Source organism: Heliangelus exortis, chromosome 16 (genome assembly GCF_036169615.1).
Source record: "Heliangelus exortis chromosome 16, bHelExo1.hap1, whole genome shotgun sequence".
Lineage (NCBI taxonomy): Eukaryota > Metazoa > Chordata > Aves > Apodiformes > Trochilidae > Heliangelus > Heliangelus exortis.
In genome coordinates, this window is record NC_092437.1 from 4,780,320 (window position 1) to 4,802,251 (window position 21,932).

At 42.1% G+C, this 21,932-nt stretch overlaps 1 protein-coding gene across 2 annotated transcripts in view; it reads right to left on the bottom strand.

Moving 5' to 3' along the window:
- The window catches only part of CDH4 (cadherin 4), a 407,728-nt gene that overhangs the window by 24,117 nt on the left and 361,679 nt on the right, over positions 1 to 21,932 (bottom strand). For both annotated transcript variants that reach the window (XM_071759459.1, XM_071759458.1), the window contains one exon: positions 14,066 to 14,203. In XM_071759459.1, the coding sequence (XP_071615560.1) occupies positions 14,066 to 14,203 (138 nt within the window). The remainder of the gene's footprint in view (positions 1 to 14,065; positions 14,204 to 21,932) is intronic.

The following is a 21,932-nucleotide window of genomic DNA, read 5'->3' on the forward strand; positions in this document are numbered from 1 at the left end:
ACTCCTACTACCAGTAATTTAGCTTTTCTTCCCAGCAGCCTAATTGCTGTTTTCTTAAGCCTTACTATCAATTCCCCAACCTTTAATTTCCAATACCATTTTCTGTAGGGGTGACTGTACTCTGTCTGCAAGTTGTCCTCTCCCCTCCTACGCTGTACAGGGCAGACTTGGCTACCAGCTTCTGTGCCAGCCCAACAGTGACCTCCAGGTTCTTGCTCCACAGTTGCCATTGTGGAGCAGAGACCAGCTCCCTCAGCTCCTCACAAAACCATATTTTGGGTGCAAATCAGATTTAGAGATACTTACTTCTTCATCACTTTACTAAAGAACCACTCGCTTAAGTGTGTTCTCAAATTATGACCATTCTCTGAGTACCAATGTCCTCACTTTTTTTCTGAGGCAACTTCTCTGCATCACACTGGCCAACAACTCCAACACAAACTTCACTTCTGTTGGTTTTTCAGGCCCACAACATCCCTGGCACCGCAGCATCCCTGCTTCAACTGCACATTCACTTGGATCTGCTCCACAGTCAGCCCACGTTTGCATCCCCACTTCAGATGGATGCCATGGTTTATAGGCCATGTGGCAAATGCTTCCCCAAACGTTTTCTATAAAGCCCAACACACTCTTGCCAGCTCACAGTTTTGTTCTGCTGGTACCAGGCCCAGCTGTCACGGTGCTCAGGCTGCAGGCACTGGCTCATCGTGGTCGGGCAGGAGTCAGCCTTGCCCAGCTGAGAGCAGGGAAGTGATGCCAGTCAGCTCACCAACTTTCCAAGGATGCTTTGAGCCAGCAATGTGCCCTTGTGGCCAAGAAGGCCAATGGCATCCTGGGGTGCATTAGAAAGGGTGTGGTTAGTAGGTCGAGAGAGGTTCTCCTCCCCCTCTATTCTGCATTGGTGAGGCCACACCTGGAGTATTGTGTCCAGTTCTGGGCCCCTCAGTTCAAGAAGGACAGGGAAGTGCTTGAAAGAGTCCAGCACAGAGCTACTAAGATGATTAAGGGAGTGGAACATCTCCCTTATGAGGAAAGGCTGAGGGAGCTGGGTCTCTTTAGTTTGGAGAAAAGGAGACTGAGAGGTGACCTCATCAATGTTTTCAAATATGTAAGGGGTGAGTGTCAGGGAGATGGAGTTAGGCTTTTCTCAGTGGTGACCAGTGATAGGACAAGGGGTAATGGGTGTAAATTGGAGCATAGGAGGTTCAAGTTGAATATCAGAAAAAATTTTTTTACTGTAAGGGTGACAGAGCCCTGGAACAGGCTGCCCAGGGGGGTTGTGGAGTCTCCTTCACTGGAGACATTCAAAACCCACCTGGACACGTTCCTAGGGGATGTACTCTAGGGGGCCCTGCTCTGGCAGGGGGGGTTGGACTAGATGATCTTTCCAGGTCCCTTCCAACCCCTATGATTCTATGATTCTATGATTCTTTGGAAGTTCTGCTTTTATCTTCAGTGCTCTATTTTTCCTGGTACCCAGTGATAGGACGTGTGGGAATGGTTCAAAGCTGTGCCAGCGGAGGGTTAGACTGGATGCTGAGAAGCATTTCTTTACCAAGAGGGTGATCAAATACTGGTACAGGCTTCTTAGAGAGGTGGTCAGTGCCCCAGGTCTCTCAGTGTTGAAGAAGGATTTGGAAAATGCCCTAAATAATATGCTTTAATTTGGTTAGCCCTGAACTGGTCAGGAGGTAGTTGGACTAGATGATTGTTCTAGGTCCTTTCCAACTGAAATAGTCTCTTCTCTCCCTCCCATCTCCTCTCCAAATGCCTCACCTGCCTGCAAAGGAGCTCTCAGAGGTCCACGCATGGTGTGGTGGAGCCAGCCCAGCCACTTGGTCAGTGGGAGATTCCACAGGGAATCTCCATGTTCAATGTGCTCTAAAGGTGCTGGTGTCACTTCTGCTGGATGAGTTTGAAAACCAACAGAAAACCCTAAACTTTTGCACTTCTAAAACTGATCTTAGAATAGGGCAGACAACATCCACTGGGTTCCTGCTGCTGATGGCAGCCACTGGTTTATACATTTATTGGTGTCATTTTTTCAAAATGCCAAGCAATGCCTAGTTTTGGATTAAATTACAAGACTTTTTGAATATGGAGACAAAGCAGAACAGAGGAGAAGAAAGCAATACTCTTTCTTTCAGAAGCAAGAGAAGAAACCCCTCTTATTTCAGACTGTAAGGAAGGAACGTGCAGGTTTCACCTTGGTTCAAAGACTCTTAGAGCACTTGCCAGGAGTTCAGAGACAAGAGCACATAATAGTAAAAGGATATTAAAAAAAAAAAAAAAAAAAAAGAAAAAAGTTTGCATGTCTGACAATAAGCTCTAATTTTTAATTTTTTTCATTATCAGATGTTACATTCTTGTGACTCTATAAAAAGATGCCACAGAAATGATGACATGACATAATTCTGCTGCAAGATAACTGTTTCCAGATAAATATATCTTATGAAACAAGGTTTGCAGTTTGCATAGAAATTTAGATATTTTATAAAAATGCATTACAACACAAAGGAGCTTTTTACAACACTCATATGAAAGGCTTAAAAAGAGATTAAAATTATGTCCTTGGAAAGGCATATAGCCTTGACAAGGAAAAAAAAAAATCTACATTAACCCCGTGTAGGAAAGTTGTACTTTATCTGTATTTCAAAGGCTATAAAGAACCACTTTAATCAACCTACTTGACTTTGGGGACTTGCACGTCTCACTGAAACTCCTGAAATCTGGGATAGTGTGGTTTCCAGAACACAAAAGCCTTTAATCTGTAACCTGGCACTCTAGTACATTTAAATCCTGATACTATCTCCTTGTTAGGAAGAAAAATTGTGAATTTATCCAAAATAGGATCTCATCTTGTCTAAATGATGTAGCCTTTGCAACAGTGACCTTTAACAATGGTTATACTCAACAATAAAAGATTTTATCTCATAAGCCAGTGGAAACAGTATATGTTAAAATTCTGATCTGATAGCAAAGCCTTTTATTTTCCAGTTTTAGAGACAAACCCTTTGAACATTTCATTTGCTCTCTTGTCTCACATACCTTTGTTTCTTGCCTCCAGAATGAACAGCAGGAAAAGGTAGCTGGCACTTTTCTGCAGACTAGTTGACTGTCAGGTGTAATTAGTAAAGCTATCTTTTAAATAGAGGAATAGATCTTAAAACAGCTGGAGCTGCCTACAAAGCCTCATTCTTAAAAAAAAAAAAAAGAAAGAAAAAAAAGGAAAAAAAAGAAGAGTTTATGTACATCCACTTATGTAATGAAACATTTTGCATGGGTACATTCCCCAAAATTAGGGGACAGAGTCCAGCTCCTAAGTAAGCAGAACCTACTTCACAGGTCTGACTCTGTATTTCTTGGTGAGATATCTATAGAGGAGGATGTTTCAGGCCCCTGTAATAAAAGTTTCATCAAGAAGGGCCTTCAAGCTGATAAGTCTGGTTTAGGATTTTCTTATTAACTGTCCACTTCTCATAATGAGTTTTTAATTTAATTTTTTCAGATTTAAGGCATATAAAAGCTGCTTATGCATCCCTGGGATGGGAAGATGGGTATTTGGGAAGGGGGAATTTAAAGAGCACCGAAATGGAATTTTTTTTAATGTACACTATAATCCTGGTATTGAGATTTTAAAGAAGTTTCCTACGTGGCACAGCTCAGCCTGTCTGCATGCTGACTCCAGCTCAAACCTCCTCTGCACTGCAACTGAAATCTCTGTTGTTTCCAGATTAGTCTCAGAATTAGCTCACAGGGCTATATTTTTTTTCTTTAAACTAGGATTGAACACCCCAATCAAGTGCTGTAAAACCCACAAGGACAGGTCATAAACAGGGCTTCTGCTTGGACAGAGCATCGTTGTAGTAGACAGGCAATGAAACAGGTGTTTAATTGTAAAAGTGCTGCTAGTCTGATTTAAAGATGTGATTTACTGAGCTGGTGCCACAATGGATGATTTTTTCATGTCCTTACTGCTGCATAAAATATAACAGCAATGGCTGTGGGTGGGGTGAGATCTTCCACCCCCCAGGGAGATTTCTCTGCTCCCTCTTGCTCCCTTGTTCCTATAGGAAAGGAATCAGGAGGGACACACACGGGTCTGCATGTGGCAGGGGACGCTGAAGAGCCCTTCCAGCTTGCAGCCAAACCCTGGTGGTTCAGCTACAGCAGCATCCCCAAGCAAAGCCAAGGAGAGACCTGACCTGAACCCACCTTCTGAGGGAGTCCCTAAAACCAGAACTGATTGGGTTGGAAAAGACCTTTCAAGGTCGGATCCCCCTAAAACGAGCAGGGACGTCTTCACCTAGATCCAAATCTGGCATTACAGAAAAACACATCCCTGCCCTCTCACAGTAATTCAGAGCACGGAATGAAGACTAAATTAAATGCTGTGTAATTCATCAGGCTTGCCAGGAGAAAGGCTTCGAGCTGAAATTTTGTTTACAACTGGGAAGTCAAAGCACACATAGCTGGGAAGAGAAAGGCAGGGAGAAATGGGAGGATATTGGGTAAAAGAAAAGAGGGAGTTACTATATACTTGTAAAAATGAGGAAGGAAAATGTTTGTATTCATTCTCTGTTATTTCCTGGCAATCAAAACATGTCCTTGCACTAAGCTGAACAGTGGAAAAAACTCTACCATGCTCCCAAACACCTATGTGACACCTTTTAACTGTCCTCTCTGATTTTAACTCTCTCTGTTCTCTGCATCCTGACCCTTTCTTCTACAGCTGGGAAGCATGAAGACAGTTAGAAGTATTTGATAAAAGAAAACTCAAAGCACCACCAAATCCTTCATTAAATCTCCTTTTTTTTTTTTTCCTCCCCCCAGCATGTCACTAAAGATTTCATAAGTGAAATGTGCTTAATGAAATTCCAGATATATATCCTCTTAAAATGACATCCCTTGGAAGCAACTGTTTTTTAAGGCAACAGAATGCTGAAATATTAAAAACCTGCCGACCCAAGGATGTTAGCCAACTTCAGAAGGGGATTTATTTCAGTGCCTTGCAATAATGGAGTTGCAAAATGTATTTAAATTTCTCAGGCTGGCACGAGTGCCTGAGATGCTGTGTACTTTTCAGATAATGAAATAATCCACTACAAATGGGTATTTGCCTGGGACATCTGGCAGATGTGGAGATGTACCTGCCAGGGTTGTGGGGACAGCCAGCCTAAGCAGGGACCCCCCCCCAGTGGTGCTGGGTGTCCACATTCAGACATTCTTGCCAGTGAACAGATATCATCTGTGTTCTGATAACATTAACTGCATAAAGCAGCAAAACAGCAGGCTAGAAAACCAAATGTCAACATTTAATTATTTAATTAATTATTAATAATTTAATTACCACTGTAATGGTGGTGATGGACACTGCTGTGCTGCTCAACCCCACTAATGATGGTCACCAATGGTACAGAAAGGAGAGCAACGTACAGAAAGTATGAAGTTTGTGCTGTAACTCCTGGATTTCAGACCCTTACACGGTGGGAAGCAGAGCAGGAGCAGCATCATGGGCTCTACCTCCTGTGTGGGGCTCCACCTTTAATTGTCTGAGATTGCACAATCTAGCAGTGGGAGAAGAGGTTATATTATTCCCACTTTTACACCAAGCAATACATGTGTCCAATTTGAGAGAGACCAATAAGATTTTTTTTTTTATATTCCTTCTTTTTTTTTTTTTTTTTTTTTTCTGGTGACAGAAAATTGAAATCTGTAATGAAACCATTGTTCCCATTTTTTAAATCATTGGTCTTTGGCAATTTCAAACTCCAAGGTCTGAAAAATTCATTAACTTCCATGAAGGGTGTTCCTGAAACCAAAATTACTTAATCAACTCAATTTAGCTTCTTGTGTAGACCTAATTCAGAAAAACTTTATCTTCTTGAATTGTTATTGCAATTAATTTCACCCCCCCCCTCCTTCTTTTTCTGCAGTAGACGACATTTCAGTAATTAGGTATTTTATAAAAATGAGTTATTCATTCAGGGTAGCTTCACTTTTATATTTGATTAATCATATTACCACTGAGGTCTGGGTTTTGTCTCCAAGGAAAGTTTAATGACCTCATTTTAATCCTTCTTTTAACCAGGAGGCAGGTATCAATAAAGAGAAATAAAATTATCTTCTTTTTTTTTTTCTTTTTCTCTCCTTTTTCTTTGGGCAATCTCAAGATTACATTTGATGTTTCTTCTGCGTGACCGACCCATTTACACAGAAGAATTTAGCTGATTCCAGTTAGGTTCAGGACAGAATCAGGCTAAAAAGAGCCTTGAACTGTGCCTTAATAACTAAAGCTGAGTGTAATAGAGAGGAACCAGGACTGTTTCACCACATGGCAGTTGGTTTAAAGCACTGTACATGATTAATTTGGTGATAATTTGAAAATGAATGCACCGAAAGGAAATAAACAAAACAAAACCCACTGTAAATTTAGACCTTGATTAATGGGGTCTATTAGTAAGAGACTTATGCTAAGGAGACCACATTTTTTTACATCAATACATATAATGGAGTATATAATGGAGTAATATAATATAATGGAGTAATTCAAATAAGCCACAATTTATTTGGGAGTAGACACCTGGAGATAACTGATGATTGTTTGCCTTCTATCAGTATCTATCTGTGCTTTGAAACTAGCTGTATGTGTATCTATATTTGTGTATGCACATGCACATCTTTATATCTACCTATCCATCTTGCAGACTGTATCAAGTACTCTTGAAGTTATTTCATCTTTTCTGCCATATGCAGAATGTCTTGGAAAGACTGAACAGAAATCACAGAAGGGGTTGATGCTCTTTTCATTAAGATAATGGGAATTATTGTTTTCTCATAATCCAAGAAATATCTTTCATTTTAGACAAAAGAGGTAATAAAATAAAGAGCAAAAGTTGAGCATCCACAAGAGAATATGAAGTGTGTCTTGTTTTCCAGAGCATTGCAGTGGGAGAAGCTCTAAGCCCTGAAGGATGCTGTGCCAGGGAGGAGCTGTGCTGCCCACAACAACCCCACACCCTGACTTGGGGGGGATCCCCAGCTCCTTCTCAGAATCAAAGCTGTGCAGGTATCACAGTTCCTAAGCTCTGTTGGGCAGGCTTTAGAATTAGGTCAGGATCCCTATCTGAGGGTGAGTTTGAACAAAAGGCAGGTCAAAATGTAAATTATTTCTATGAAGATATAAACCCTTCCCTGCCCCTGGCTGACCTGCAGGGCTGAAGCAGCAAAGCCCCAGGCATTAGTGTGGTGAGTCCTGGCACAGTTGAGGCAGGATGAGAGGGAAAAACATTGTTTCTGCTTGCTCTTTCTCTGTTTGTTATTGCTACCTCCTTGACCTAACATCCTTAGTCTAATTCATTGCTCATGACAAAGGTTTTCATCAGGACCTGCAAAGTCACAAGAGGCAGAAAGGCCATTTCAGTTTAGAAAGGCTGAATTCTTATTGAGGGAAACTAAACTGATTTCTAGTTTTAGACTTCACCAACTACATATTTAATTGAAACACAGAGAATTAGGTAGATGCTCATGTACCCAAATGCTACTGGGCATATTCAATTCACTTGAATATAATAATTCATTTCAGTTGGATGGTGACAGCTCTTTAACAGCCTGAGTTTTACTGCCTACTTCAGCAGAGCTTAGTTTTGATTGGAAAACTGCAAGCAAACACAGTCACCTGGGATTTTCCAGGAAAGCACAATTGATTTTTAACGATAAAGCCTGTCTGCAGAACTGTACAGAACTCCTGGGTTTGTTTTCAACTGTAAAACAACGCAGCCCTACACATTTTCTCACCGTGGTCTTTCCACTTGCCAGCTCTGACCTGTACTGTTCACCTTGATTTCTGTCTCTTGTGACAACTGCCTCTAAATTATACCAAGGGCATTATTTTGATGATTTTAAAATCCTGTAGCATTCAGGCTCATCTATATTCAAATGCCATGGCAGGCTTTCTGAATGGCACAGGTGGGGACTGTGAGATCTGAATGGGCAAGTCCTCACACAGCTTCAGTCTCCAGGCTGAGTAATGAGGTACATGGTGCTCAGGATTTAAGCACTTGATCTTTTCCAGATCTGGATATCTGGATCCCAACTCTTGGGAAATAGCTACCAATTTCCACTGGTTTTCCTTGGATCAGTTGTGTTAAGATCTGGTTTTAGGACAGCCCTTGGTCGGCATCCTGGTCCATTTCTCTGTCTGTGGGAAATCCCACTGAAATCCCATTCCTCCTGGGTCCTCCCTTCATAGTGTAAGAAAAATTGGTAAAACATGAGGAAACATGTAGCAGGGATTTCTCATAATGCTCACATGTACTGAATGCTTCAGATACATCTGGCTATAAATGTGCTTAGGAAACCCCAAACTGCTGCAGGCCGACTTGGTTTCCGATTGTGGTTTCCTCCCACCACTAAATATCATTTCTCCCAAGGAGACCTATTTACATCTTTGTCTCACAGTCGTTTGGAAGACAGTATCTTTCAGGCTGAAGTCAAGGCTGAAGGTTTTCTTTAGCTATTTCTGAGCTCACTTTTAAAAACTACACTCAGCAGGATTCAACTTGGGGGGCTGGAGAGCAGGAGAGGCATTCACCCCAAGCTCTGCCACTTGCCAAAAAAAGTCACAATTTTACAGCTCACATGGGCTCTTTCTGCAACTCTTGACACTCTTGCTCTTGCATTTGTTGGTGCACAGCAACCCATTGTCCTCAGACAGTGTTAACATGAGAACAAATGCACACAGAAGAATGAATAAAAGTTTTGCTCATGCTTGTTTGCTTTTCCATAATTTTGGCATGTTCACAGAGCAGAAGGACTAAGGGTGCCCAGTGCCATGGAATAGGGCAAATGTGATCCTAGGAAATATCAGTGCTCTTGTTCAAGGCACTGAAAAAACTTCTCTGTCAAAATAAAAAAATCTGAGCAGAGTCTGCCTGGTTCAGAGCAGAGTTAGCAAGATACCCAAGGGAATGGAAAGCTGTAACATAAAAAGGGGTTGGAGGAGCCTGGCTTGTTTTGCTCCATAAAATGATGTGCTCTACTATATCAGGGTGGAGACAGGAGAGAAAATGAGAAGGAAACATCAAAAAGGGAGAAGGAAGAACTCTCTGTGGTAAAGGACAGCACTAGCAGGGCAGTGATGCTCTGAGAGCCTGCTTCACTTCCGAATTTCAAAACACTTCTCAGAGCAGGCTCATTAACATTTCCCACAGTACTCCGAGGAGCCAGGATACCTGCACAGACAAAGGTCAGACATTTTTGGCAGTGCAGTGCCAAAAACAAAAAGCCCTTTTAACTTGGGTCTCTCTCCATGTCACGTTGCTCAGGAAGCACTGAGCTTGAAGTCGCTCTGCAGAGTTCGCTGCTGACGGATTCAGTTCAGTGTGAGCCAGGTTCCTAACTCAGTGTTCCTCTAGCAGCCAGAGGAGTCTGATCTGACACTATTAATTAAACAGCCCAGTTAAAAACTGGCAAGAACTGCTTTTTCTTATGTACTTGCAACGAGCTCCTTCACTGATTAGCCAAATCCACTTTGTAACTAGATTAACCTCATCCAGCAACACATCCCCTTCTGCTAGGCTCTGAGCATCTCCCTATGCACGGTGCTGCTCTGTACCACCTAATCCTGCTTTGGGTTCCCAGCCAGCCTTTGGCCAGGCCAGCAAGATCTGGGAAGTCCCCACCCCAGCCCCATAGTCTGCTCCTAAACCTTTAGAGCTGTTTCTAAGAGGAGTCAGTGCTCAGGTGAGCCAGCAAGGCAGCCTGGTGGGAAAGGGGATGCGGGCAGAGAGCTGACTTTAAACCATGCTTCGCTGGATTCAGCCTTGGAAGAGGAGATTCTCAAAGCAGTGCCAAAGGGCAAATTTTAAAGTAGCTTTAAATAAGACCTCCTAAGGCTCAGTAGCTTAAAGAACTTGAATAGCCTCTTTTTTTTTTTTTTTTTTTTTTTTTTTTTTTTTTTTTTTTTTTAAAGGAGAAGTTGATTGCCAGGCAGGTTTTCCCAAGAATCCACAAGCTCAACTAATCACGAGCACTTCAGCCCAGAGAAATAATATTTCCCTTACAAGGGCTACTATCAAAACAAGTTCTGCACAGTAGGCAAATTTAAAATAACTTTTAATTAACATTTAAGACACAGAAGTCTGATCATGCAAATTTATCTGCGTCTCCTCTCTGCGCCTGATTGTTCCTGATTGAATAAGATAAAAATAGACTTTGTACAAGTCAAGTGTAGGCATGGATTTCTTTAACTTCTCCTCCCCTCTGATTATGCATTGCTTTAGATAAAGTGGAAACCCTTGGATGGTTATTAATGGTATCATGGGTCAGGCTGGAAAGGGCATCCTGCTTGATAGGAGATAAAGATTTCACTGGAATTAAAGGCACCACTTCCACGAGCAAAAAAGATGCCTCCACCTTGCATAAAACCTCACCTGAGCCTGTCCAGCATTGTTTTGTCTCAGCTGACTTCTAATCTCTGAAACACCAACAATAATTTCACTGCACCTCCCCTGTATCTGAGGTGAGCATCTGGCCAGAGGCTCAGCTATGGATCTATATTAACACAGAAAAAAATACAACTTGCCTGCACACCAGAGATAAATCTTTGAAGGGAGGCAAAGGAATTTCCACATAATTAAGACTCGTCAGAAGACGTGACCCTGTTATGAGTAACAGGGACTCTGGATAACAGAGGGCACACTGATACCAGTACTTTTATCTTGTAACAGTTATGGAGCCAGTTTCCTAGTAAAAATTACTACAAAGCTTTTGTAACACAGTCCAGTTAAAATTTCACTAGTGTACACCACCTAACGATTTGGCAGCTGCAAAACCCACCATAAATGCCATGAGAAAGAACCAGCAGGGCTAAGCACACCCTAAGGACAATGGAAAACATGGGCACAGGGGATTAAACCACCCTTTTTTTTAAGGCACCCAACCCAAAGTTGCAGACATGCTGCAGAGACGGCGTTCCCTCTGCTTGCCCAGATTCTGTAACTCTGCTCTTCAGCAGAAGCAAGAATTGCCTCCTTCCACTTATTTTTGCAATGTCACATGAAGAACACAACACAAAGAGTGGGCTGAAAATCCCCTAGCAAGCCAGGAGAGCTTTCCCTGGGTCACGGTCCTGCACTAAATCATTAAAATTGCCCAGTAGAGCTGCCTGTGATGTTTACAGCATTTCACAGGATGCTCCACTCTGGCACAGATCTGATTGTGCCCCACTCCAGGGCAGTCTCTCGTGAGACATTTCCTCACTGTTAGCTGCTCTCTGATGCTTCTCAGCATGGCCAGATAGCATTGCAGATAGAGAAAACATTTACCATCACAAAAAAAACCCCAGAGCTTGGAAAACTAGAGGAGGTCACATTGTCCTTGCTGTGCCCCAGCACCTCCCAGCTGGATGCAGGCAGTCCTGGTTGTGACTGTCAGGACTGGTCCTGACTTGCTGATAAGGACTGGACTTAAGCATTAACACCAGACTTTAGTTTTAAGTTGTTCCATCTGCTGGCTGTGATTTTTTTCTCCTCTGTATGATTTCAAAATTCTTTGCAGAAGAAGGTGGGGCTGTTTCTTACCCTGCTTTTGTGCAAGACCTTCCCCTAGCCTTGCAGGTGATGTACTAATGAGTGTGAAACACACAAGGATCCACTCCCAAGTAAACAAGTAGAGTTTTAGCAGAGTGTCTTCAATTTGTACATTTAAGGATCTGTGGGATTTTATTGCTCTTTTCTCATCTAGCACTGCATTTTGGTCAGAGCCCATCTGTCACTCTGGATGGCCATTATACCTCAGATATACTTAATCAGGTCATCCACTCCTCTGGACAGGTGCTTTTGGCTCGGGTACACCCATGTCTGAACTTCCATGTGGTCCTGCCTGGCTCTGGATGTGCTCTGACTCTTGATCCCCAAAAGTGGCTGTTTTCTTCTCTCCTGCCCCGTTGTTAAGTTTTACACACTCACAGTAATTCCTGCTGCTGAATACATGAGCTGTGACACCAGCATGGTGCAGTGTTCTCCTGAGCTACATTCCTATCCAGAAACGATTAAGTCTAAAACCACCCTGGCTGAATGACAGGTAATTTAGGAGTGCAATAGGGTGGGCTTTTGTATGTGTCTGTGCTGAATACAGTTGCTTGAGTTTCTTTTGTCTGGCAGCTTTCCAAGAGCCAACCACAATTTCAGTTACTCAGCCTGTGTTGTTTTTACAACAGCATCTCAATACAGAATTATTTAAAATAAAAATATACTGTATCTCTCCAAACAGTCTCCAGTCTTAAGAGAGACTATGGGCTTTCTTACCCTCTGAGGAGCTGTAGTTTGCCTGGAAAGAGATTTTTGCTATTTTTCAGAGGTGTTAAAATGCAGACGAGACTATCTGAGGACAGCAAGGAGATCCAGCTTGGGTTTAAAGAGACTGAGCAGCCTGATGCTGTTCTCTCTGTCAGTCAGGGAAAAAATATATTACACTTTCATACTCACATGAAATTCATCCTGGCTATACCTGGGAGCATATAAAGATATTTGCTTCTTTAGAATCAGAAAATATTATTGTAAAACACTGTTGGTTTTCAAATCTTTATAAAAAGTCCCACGTGCTACTGCATAAAGCCCTTAGGCCACAGAAAAACTCTTTCTTCAGTGATTGAAATAAATTAGAAAAATAATGGTGCACATCAATGCTGCTAAAAGGAAAAGTAGCATTTTCTAATCCATTAACACAATCCTGTGGCTAATTCTCTTGATGACTTTTACTCCTGATAGGTCTAACACAGAGAGAGACATTAAACTCTCAGAATTCACCAAAAAGCAAATTTCCCTCGCCTCACTTTCCATCAGGTTCAGCTTTGGGAAGAGTTTTGGGAAGATATTAAAATACACCAGGCCTGGAGGGATGCTGCCCTCCAGAAAACACTGACAGGCTTGTGTCACCAAGCAACCTGGGGCATCTGGAACAACGTGTGCTTGAATAACATGGCCACTAGATGTCATTCCTTTTTCACTCAAAGATAGGTTAAGTATTTACTGGGCAGAACAAGGTCACCCCCAAACATTATAAAAAGTCCCATAACCTTAGAGACACAGAACTCTAAGATCAGATGCTGCAACATTTTCCAGAGAAAATTCCCATGCTGGCAAGAAAAAGGAACACACACCCCAAGACCTGAATAAGATTTTCTGTATTTTTTTAAGATTTGGTATCAGCTTAAGTTGCATCATTTACTGCTCCTGGTTGATCTTCCTATGAATATAGATGGTGGGTACACAATGATTTCTCATTTATCAGCATGGAGAACTCTGTGTTGCTCTGTGATTTCTAAAAGTACCACACACACTCCAGATGCTCTGGATTGATCATGCAAGGCTGAAGGGACAACACCATTTCACTTTCTAAGTCTTCATTTTTCCCTTATTCAGCTCTAATTTTTCATATGCAGACTTTTCATTTTTTTTCCTCCTTTTTCCCCTCAGTAACAGTGACTTGGAGCACATGAGAACAGGACAGAGAAATGCCATACTGATCTAAGAAAGATCTTCAGCTGATTAAAACCTGATGGACTGAAAAACACCTCTACAGCCTGCACACACAAACACATCTGTTAAAACTAACAGCAAAACACAAATTCTACCAGGTACCTCTTGCCATTTAGGGTATTTACTGCTTCCTTGAAACCATATTTGAGCAGCTAAACCCAAAATACCTTTTACTGCTCAGGATTTCACTCCTAAGTAATAACAACTGATATGTCTACAGCCAATTGCTGGGAAACAACTGCACCCTCTTCAATGCAATCAGATAGAGTCTGTTTGCCCCATTATTTCAGCTCCTTTAGCACCTCTGCAAAATTGGTCACCAAATAGTTTTGCTAGTTCATGAATCATTCTTCTCTTCTTTTTTCCCTTTTTATTTCCCCCCCTGAAAGTCTTTGTCCCACAGTTATCTATCAAGTTCCTCCTATCTGCCAAAGGAGCTGAGACAGACGAGGGACATAAAACACCCATGAATTACAAGCACGTTGTGTGCTCATGCATCACTCTGCTGATGTATTGATACTCACAGTGCTGGTAGTGAATTCAGGTGGGTTGTCATTCACATCTGTCACTGTAATGATTGCTGTTGCTGTGTTTGAGAGGCCATAGTTAAGATTTCCTTCCATATCTGTGGCTTGAACAATGACTATATACTGCTGAACTTTCTGGAAAAAAAAAAAAAATAAAGGAAAGAAGAGATGAGAAACATAAATGCATCCCGTGTTTACAGAAAATAAAGCAGGACATCTTACAAGTGCAATCTTTAAGCAGGCTGGAGAGTAGTTAATCGGATTCAAAATGTTAGTAAAAAAAGACAGATAAATTTTTCCATTGCGTTTTTGAAGGGATTTTTGAATAGACTGGTGGATATCACCTGTTTTATGGGAAAACAAAAATCTTATGGACAAAAATCCCTTGTTGGGAGAGGCATTTCTGTTAATTTTGAAGCATTTTTGGCAGCATTAATTTCTGTCATCTGAAAACCAGTAAAAAATTGCTCACGTGTTTTCACTGCAAACATCACTAAGAACATTATACCCCCAAATTTGACAGCAACATTGCCTGGCAGCCCTCCAGCTCACTCTGCTCATGCAGTTTGATAACCACAAAGCATTTTGATGCTTAAAATACCCTCTATGTTTCAATCCTTAACACAATCTCAGGAAATAACGGGAATTTGTAAATAAATCTGCTATGGAAAAAATACTCAGTGTAATAGATACAGGTAGAGTGGAGCCCATTTAAATTCCTGAGCACCCCCAACAATGTGGCTCTCAGAGAAAAAGCCTCTCAGAGCAAACCATAAAACCCCCACACATTAGAGTTCTAAATGCCTACATTTAGAATCTTACATCAGTGTAACTGGAAAAGAAATCTGAATAAAATAGGAGAGGAGATCATCCACGTTTTCTGCAGCTCTGCAGGATGTTTTTTTACTTAGGAATATCTGCCCACACTGAGAAAAGGCTCCTTCAAAATGGGCCTCGACACTAAACTTTTATTTGGATCTGGAGAATTACTGTTGATGTCTACATGGACATGGGTACAGGGAGTATGTTACAGGCAGACACCAAAAAAAAAAAGCTTCTCTCTTAAAATAGGGGCAAAGTGATGAGCTGAGAACAAGGGGGGGATCCAGCCAGAATGGGACAAAGCCCAAAATTCCATCCTGCTCCCTGGGGTTTAAGGTGTAACCACAGCCAGAAGCTGGGACACAAGGACAGTGCACAGGGGAGCCTGAAGGGTGTGAAAACCAAATTCATGCACAAGGGGATGGAGCAAAAGGTTTGTGTAAAGCCAAGTGGAGAGACCTCACAGGAAGGAGAGACCTCTGTGTGCTGGGTTGCTCCTGCTCTCCAAATACAGCTTAAAGCTCAAGGGCTGCTCTGCTTGGGTGCTGATGTTACCAGGATGAGTAAAATGTCAAATGTCTGTGAAATTTCAAAGGGTAAGAATTAGGGCAATTAGGTCTCCCTGTTCCTATATAAACATTCTTCAAGTTCTGGACCTGGCTCAATTATTTTCTTCAGTTTTTCTGAGTGGCTAGAAAAACAGAGATCTGTTTTTTAGCTTTAGCTTGATTCCAGGACTTGTAATAAACAAGATATCACACACATAAGGACTATCAGCACCTTGTGACTGCAATATATTATGGAAATGCACTTTCATGCTTTCTACCTTGTATAATAAAACATGAGGGAGAAACTATTGCTAGGCCTCTTTTTCTCTCATGCAAAAAGTTGCCATTTATTACTCCATGTGTAAAGCACTGGGCAATTGTAAGGCTGAAATGTCCTTATTACTGGAAGTAATTTCTATTTCACATTTAGCTTTTCCTTCCTTTTTCCCTGTTACAGAACATTTTGGCAGCTGGCAGAAGTATTCCCAAGCAGGCCAAATACTCATATGCCAAACTTGATTTAAAACATGGAAGGGTGGGAAGATACCGAAAAGATAGTGACAATCAAAATAGAAAATAAATTAGAAAAAAAGGTTAAAACCCTCCACAAGCCTCAATTTCAATAGTGCATTTAAATGGCAAAGCCAGCTCTAATGTCCATCCCTGCAGTCAGATGGAGCCACATAACTCACAGCTCTTCCCTTTTGCTGGTGCCACTGTCACACGTCACTGTCACAGCTTCAGTGCTTCTGCAGCCATCACAGAGAAAAAAAAAAGTTCCTTCCTTTCCTGTCAGCCAAGAGGGTGACAAAACAGCCTCCACGGGTGTTTCTTCCTTAACACAGTGTTTTTCTATTTGCCTGTGTTTGCAGACTGGCCTTGCAGCCACAGGGCTCCCCACTCTCATCACCATTGTGCCCACCTGGGACCATCGTGCCTCCAGCCAGGGCATGGCAAGGGCACCTCCAGTTCTGTGTCAAAGCAATTCAGAAACTCAGGACACCCTCATGCAAACTTTATCTGATGTCTGAGAACACTCTGCAGACCTTGGCTAAGGTCACCCAGGCTGCACTGCACTTTCTTGTACTGAGACTCAGCCTGCAAACCTCCCACTGCCTTCAGCTCCTTTCTAGCTTGCTTTGCTCACTTCTGAACTACAGCTTCCCTGGGAAAAGGAATCTTGTCATACAGGAGGGGGCAAGGGACAAGAAGGTCTCATTTTAAAGTTTTGTTACCTTCACAATTTTACTGCTTATTAAATTATCCAGACTCTGACAACACATGTCTGTGTGCGTGTGTAATCACAGACTCTGTCTTATTAATCTCAGATTTACAGTAGTTCTGGTTTTTATTTTACAAAGTGCCTTTCAGACCATCATAGCACAGCATTAATAAAAATCCCCACATAAACCCAGAACACTGAATTAAAGAAATTTACAAGGAAGATTATATCAATCAGATAATACAAAGTTAAAAATGAAAATGCTTGGAGCTTGGTAATGCACAAATATATGAGACACAAAGAGCTGGTGCATAAGGATGGGAAGAGGGGAAGCAAGGCATAGGAAGGCTGCAGATGTGTGTGGAAGCCTGGAGACCCTGAGCCTAGTGAGGAAATGAGAGGGAATTCCAGCAGAGGATGGATGGATGGAGTGGTTATGGGAATGGACCCATCTGAGACAGGTGCTGTAGCTCAGGATGCCTCAGGGACACAGGAAATGTCCCTTTCCAGCTGCTGCTGGGAACTTCAGAGCCAGCGTAGCACTGATTTCCAGCAGCTGAAGATGCAACTATTGTGTTTGGAGCAAAAGTGCAAACTGACATGGAGAATGGCCAGGGCTGGCATGTGAAGCCATATTAACCTTAAAAATATGTAAATTAAAGTAGCTCAAGATTTATGACACCTTTAGGTACTGGGCTACCATCTGCCTCCAGTTCCCTCTGAAAGGCTCCTGTGTGGGCACACAAGTGTATGGTGGTGCTTTCAAGTACCTTGTTTTACTTTATAACTGACTCAATCTTCAATAAGATTGGCCTCAGAAGATAAAAAAATTACTGATTTTTTTTTTTCCTTCTTTTTTTTTTCCTGTAGCTAACCTTTTTTTTTGCTTTTGTGCATTAAGCCGATTTTATTGAATTATTCAATCAATTTTAATTCCAAGATGTCCTTCCATTTTGTCACAACATCTCCAGGGGCATCTTAGTTTGTCATCCTAATATTATTATTATTGCTACTACTATTAAAAGAAAAGGCTGTCTCATGTCCCCAAGCACAAGACACATTTTCTTGACAGCATTTTGATCATATAGAATAATTCTAATATTCTCTTTCTTTATAAAAATGACATTTTAAATAGCAAAGGACAGAAAACATATCAGAGAGGTGAGACAAAATGGTTCTGACCCAGAGAAACTGTTACTGTATGTCTGCTCTGAGGGTGATGCTGAGGAAGTAAAGCAATGAGCCTCTGCCCTGGGGGAGTCCAGAGCAAAAACCCAGCCCCAGTGAAGACCCTGAGAGGTCCCGTGGCCAGTATTTTTAATAATTCTAACAAATCTTCATGCTAGAGGAAAGTAAATGTGCTGCTTCTACTTAAGCCAAAGAAAAAAAAAAATCTATCTTGATAAGTGCAGAGCTTTTAGTCTGACCTAAAAACTAAGAAGAGCTTTTGAAGGGGAAAATGATGAAGGAAAGAATAATTAAAGGAACCGTGGCAGATCTAATCTATCTGCTCTTCTGTCAATCATCTGATACAGTGCAGCAAAGACTGCTGCAAAGAAATGCATGAGCTAAATTCCAGAAGATGGGAATTAGTTGAAGAAATTGGTTAAGTTGGCTAATGGGAAGTTGATCATCAAGACCTAAAGGCTGAAGTTGATCATCAAGGCTAAAAAGATGGCAGTGCCCTGCACAGAAAGAAGGAAAAGCTTGGAGGCAGGGCAGCTTGGGAATTTAATAATAGAGAAAAGGTGCAATTTCATTGTACAAAATAATGCAGCAAGGGACCAATAACAAAATTTTTCTGTTTGTTGGACAAGAGCAAGGAAACCATGGACCGGGTCCTAGCAGCTCCCTTCTGCTGAGCAAGACACAAATGCTGGGGGCAAACACACCATGTGCAGTGTTGGTATTGCACAAGCAGCAGCATCAAGTCCTGGGGCCAAGCACCAAGGGCTCATCAGGATGCTCTGCACAACCTAAGCCCCTTCTGTTGACTGCTGAGCACCCTGGATCTGACCAGGTGCAGGCAGTGAAGAGCCCATTACTGGAGAAGAGCCTAGAAAGAGCTTGGTTTGTTTAGTCTAGCAAAATGAAGGCTGATAGAAGATATGATTGCTGTCTATAAATACATCAGGAGGATAAACACCAGGAAGGCAAAGGAGCAATTTAAACTAAAGGACAATGTTGACACAAGGACAAATGGATATAAAATGGCTCTGACTAGATTTCGACTGGAAATTAGGAGGTCCTTCACTGCTAAAGGAGTGGGATGCTGGAGCAATCTAATACAAGGTCCATGAGAAAAAAATTCAGAAGACTGTATTAAATTAGTGATAAAATACTTTTGGTCTAGGTAGAAATTATGACAAATTGGCCTAAAGCAGAAGTCAAATCTCTCAGCATTCTCTGTGTGTAAACAAATTTTCAGGGAGAATAAAACCCTTTTCAGTCCAAATACCACAATATAAGATGTAACACTGCTTGATATCACTGAACCAGCCCATCCCAGAACACACCAAGGAATAGGTCCCCAAAACAGAGTTATTGCAAGTGGCTCTCCCCAGCAAGATACAGGATGGCACTAAAAACACCATCTCAAATTCCTGACCAAGCAGAGCATGGTCTAGCTGAGAGGTTATAAACAAAAGTAAATAATATTCACAGAGAGAGTATAAAAGAACAAAATATTTTAAAATGAAATCCTAGTAATGAAGTGCTGTGATCCCAGTTTTCAAATGTGCATGCAGAGTATTTTTAGGAACAGGCTATTCCTGGTTTACACATGCAATTATTATAAATCACACATGAGCTGGGTAACTGTGTGTGCCAGAGTCCAGAAATGCAGTAATTACGTGATTAAATTAATCTCCATTAAGGACAAAGGGTTTGCAAAATTAGGACCTGCTCTGTACAAATATTGTCCAATTAATTACCAGTTCCTGAGAAATGTATGACTAGCTAATTATTTTAGCATCATGTCTGGTAAAGCAAATAAGGTTACCAGGATGTTGCTGTAGGATGTAGAATAGGAATCAATTGGAGAAGCTAAAAACTACTAAATCCTGTTTCCATCTACAGCTATCCTCACCTCTTCACATTTATGTGTTTTAACATCTCCCTTTACTTTTGCAATGCCAAACAATAAGGGAGTTTTTTTTCCTCCCCTCTAAATTATTAAAATTATTTCTTTACATGCTAATGAAGTTTTGGTGTGAGACAGATGACACCTATAACGAATAACAGAGCCAGGAAAGCCAATCTGAAAACAAATAAATTCCCCTCAAATACCCACTTGGCTCTAGCAGAAATACTTTTCCCAAATAGATCTAACTATCCATCTTTTCAACAAAGCTCCCAGGCAGCCCTTTTAAAAGCATTCATCTCTTAATCCTCCCTACCTAGCTAGCCACAATTAAATCTGAACAGAGATTTCCAAGAGAAAACCCTTTTCTGGGAGCTCAGCAACAGCTTTCCCAGAGCACCCAACACCTTTTGCAGCTGCCCTGGAGACAGAAATGGTGGTGAGGGAGCTGCACCCAAGTGCCAGAGGCGAGTGGAGGCTTTGATATAACTTGACCTTTTCATTTCTTACATGTACAGCATCATGTCATGCATGCAGCACCTCTGGCAGACATCAAACCCTGGGCCCGTGAATCTTAATGCACAAGCTGCTGCTGCCTGAGCTAAAAAGATGCACGTTTGCTCCACAACAACCTCCCTACATGAGACCAGCTCCTATGGAGGTGTTTCACACTTGCTAGGGCAGGGGTGTACCAAGGAATAGAGAGGGCCCTGGTTTTACAGTTAACTTGGCAACTTGGTGCTGCACAAGCAGTGAAGCAAAGAGCCAGGCTTATTTTCTCCATTTGGCTGGGGCTGCATTGGCTTTTCTCCCAGCGTGGCACAGTGCTCCCCATCTCCAAGCATCCAGCATATTTGTTTTCTGAGCTACCTGTGTTGCAGAGCTCTGCAACAGGGCCATGGCCTTGAGCTATCTTGGTCTAGCAATGTGCAGCTTCCTCTCCTGGAAAGGTGGCTGTGTTAAGCAAGCTGGCTTCTTTCTCAGCAAAGGTGCTGATGAGAAACATCCTGGCCTGTGACACAGCCCCTGTGAATTCCTGCTGCCATCTAACCCAACCTGCCTGCCATCCTGACACTGAGAAACACCTCAGTCCCACCACCTGCAGCATTCCACATCACACCTTATAACAGGTTTCCATCTCTCCCAGACTCCAAGTCCAGGCTGCAGCACTGCCCAGCTGCTCACACCACAGCCCTGCAGCTTGGGGCATCCAGCGGAGAGCTGGAGGGGGGAAAATAGGGACACACCAAGCAAATGCTCCAGGGAGGTTTCCCTCTGTTGCTCTCACTGGGTAAAATTCCTGTGTCAAGTGTCCCCCAAGCTCCCCTGTGCACAGCTCCACTCCCCAGCACCCTGCACCCACCTGGGATGCTCAGAGGAGCCAGGGAGAGGATGATTTCTTTGTGCCAACCCTTCAGGTAGCAGAGGATTTCTGCCAGCAGCACTGAATGGGCATGACTCAGAAAGAAGGGAAATATTTATCCAGGAGGGTTCTGATGAGCACTTGTAGTGTTTGCTCTGACTCACCAGCTGAAGCTCTGGGGTTTTCACCCGAAGTATGGGGAAGAGTTGTCCCACCAGCTTTCAGAAATCAGCCCAGCACGTGCCAACTGTTTCTTGAGACAAATAAAAATCCAGAGCCCACAAGCCAACCTCAGGATTGCCCTTTGGAGCTGCACCTACCCTGGCAATCGGCTTTTAAGAGCTTCCACCTGGCAGCCTCATTAAACTGCAATTAAACAGCAATTAAACTGTTTGTTAACACTTTCCCTCTCAGCACTTGAGACCCCCATCTCACACCTTCTACTATTATTTTTTTTTAAAATCTCTTAAGCTATTGCACTTCAAGATAGTGTTTTAAGGTGTTAAAATTTACACTTCTTAACCCATTCAGACTGAGCAGACATGCAATCAATTCTTCCAGCTTCTCATAGGGTGCACACTGAACCTCCCATGTAGGTGTAAATGGGGCTTGCTCCAGAATAGCAGCTATTTTCTCTTTTGTGTGGCAGCTTCTGAAAGCAAAACAGCTTCAGGTGATGGGTACAACACCCAGTGACAGTGAACTGAGCTTTGGTATGAAAGCACGAGGAAGTGCTTTAAAAGTTACCTGAAAGAAAGAGAATATGATCTTTTTTTTTTTGTCACAGGGAGGTTATAAAATCAAAGAACACCCAAAAGCCTTTCAGG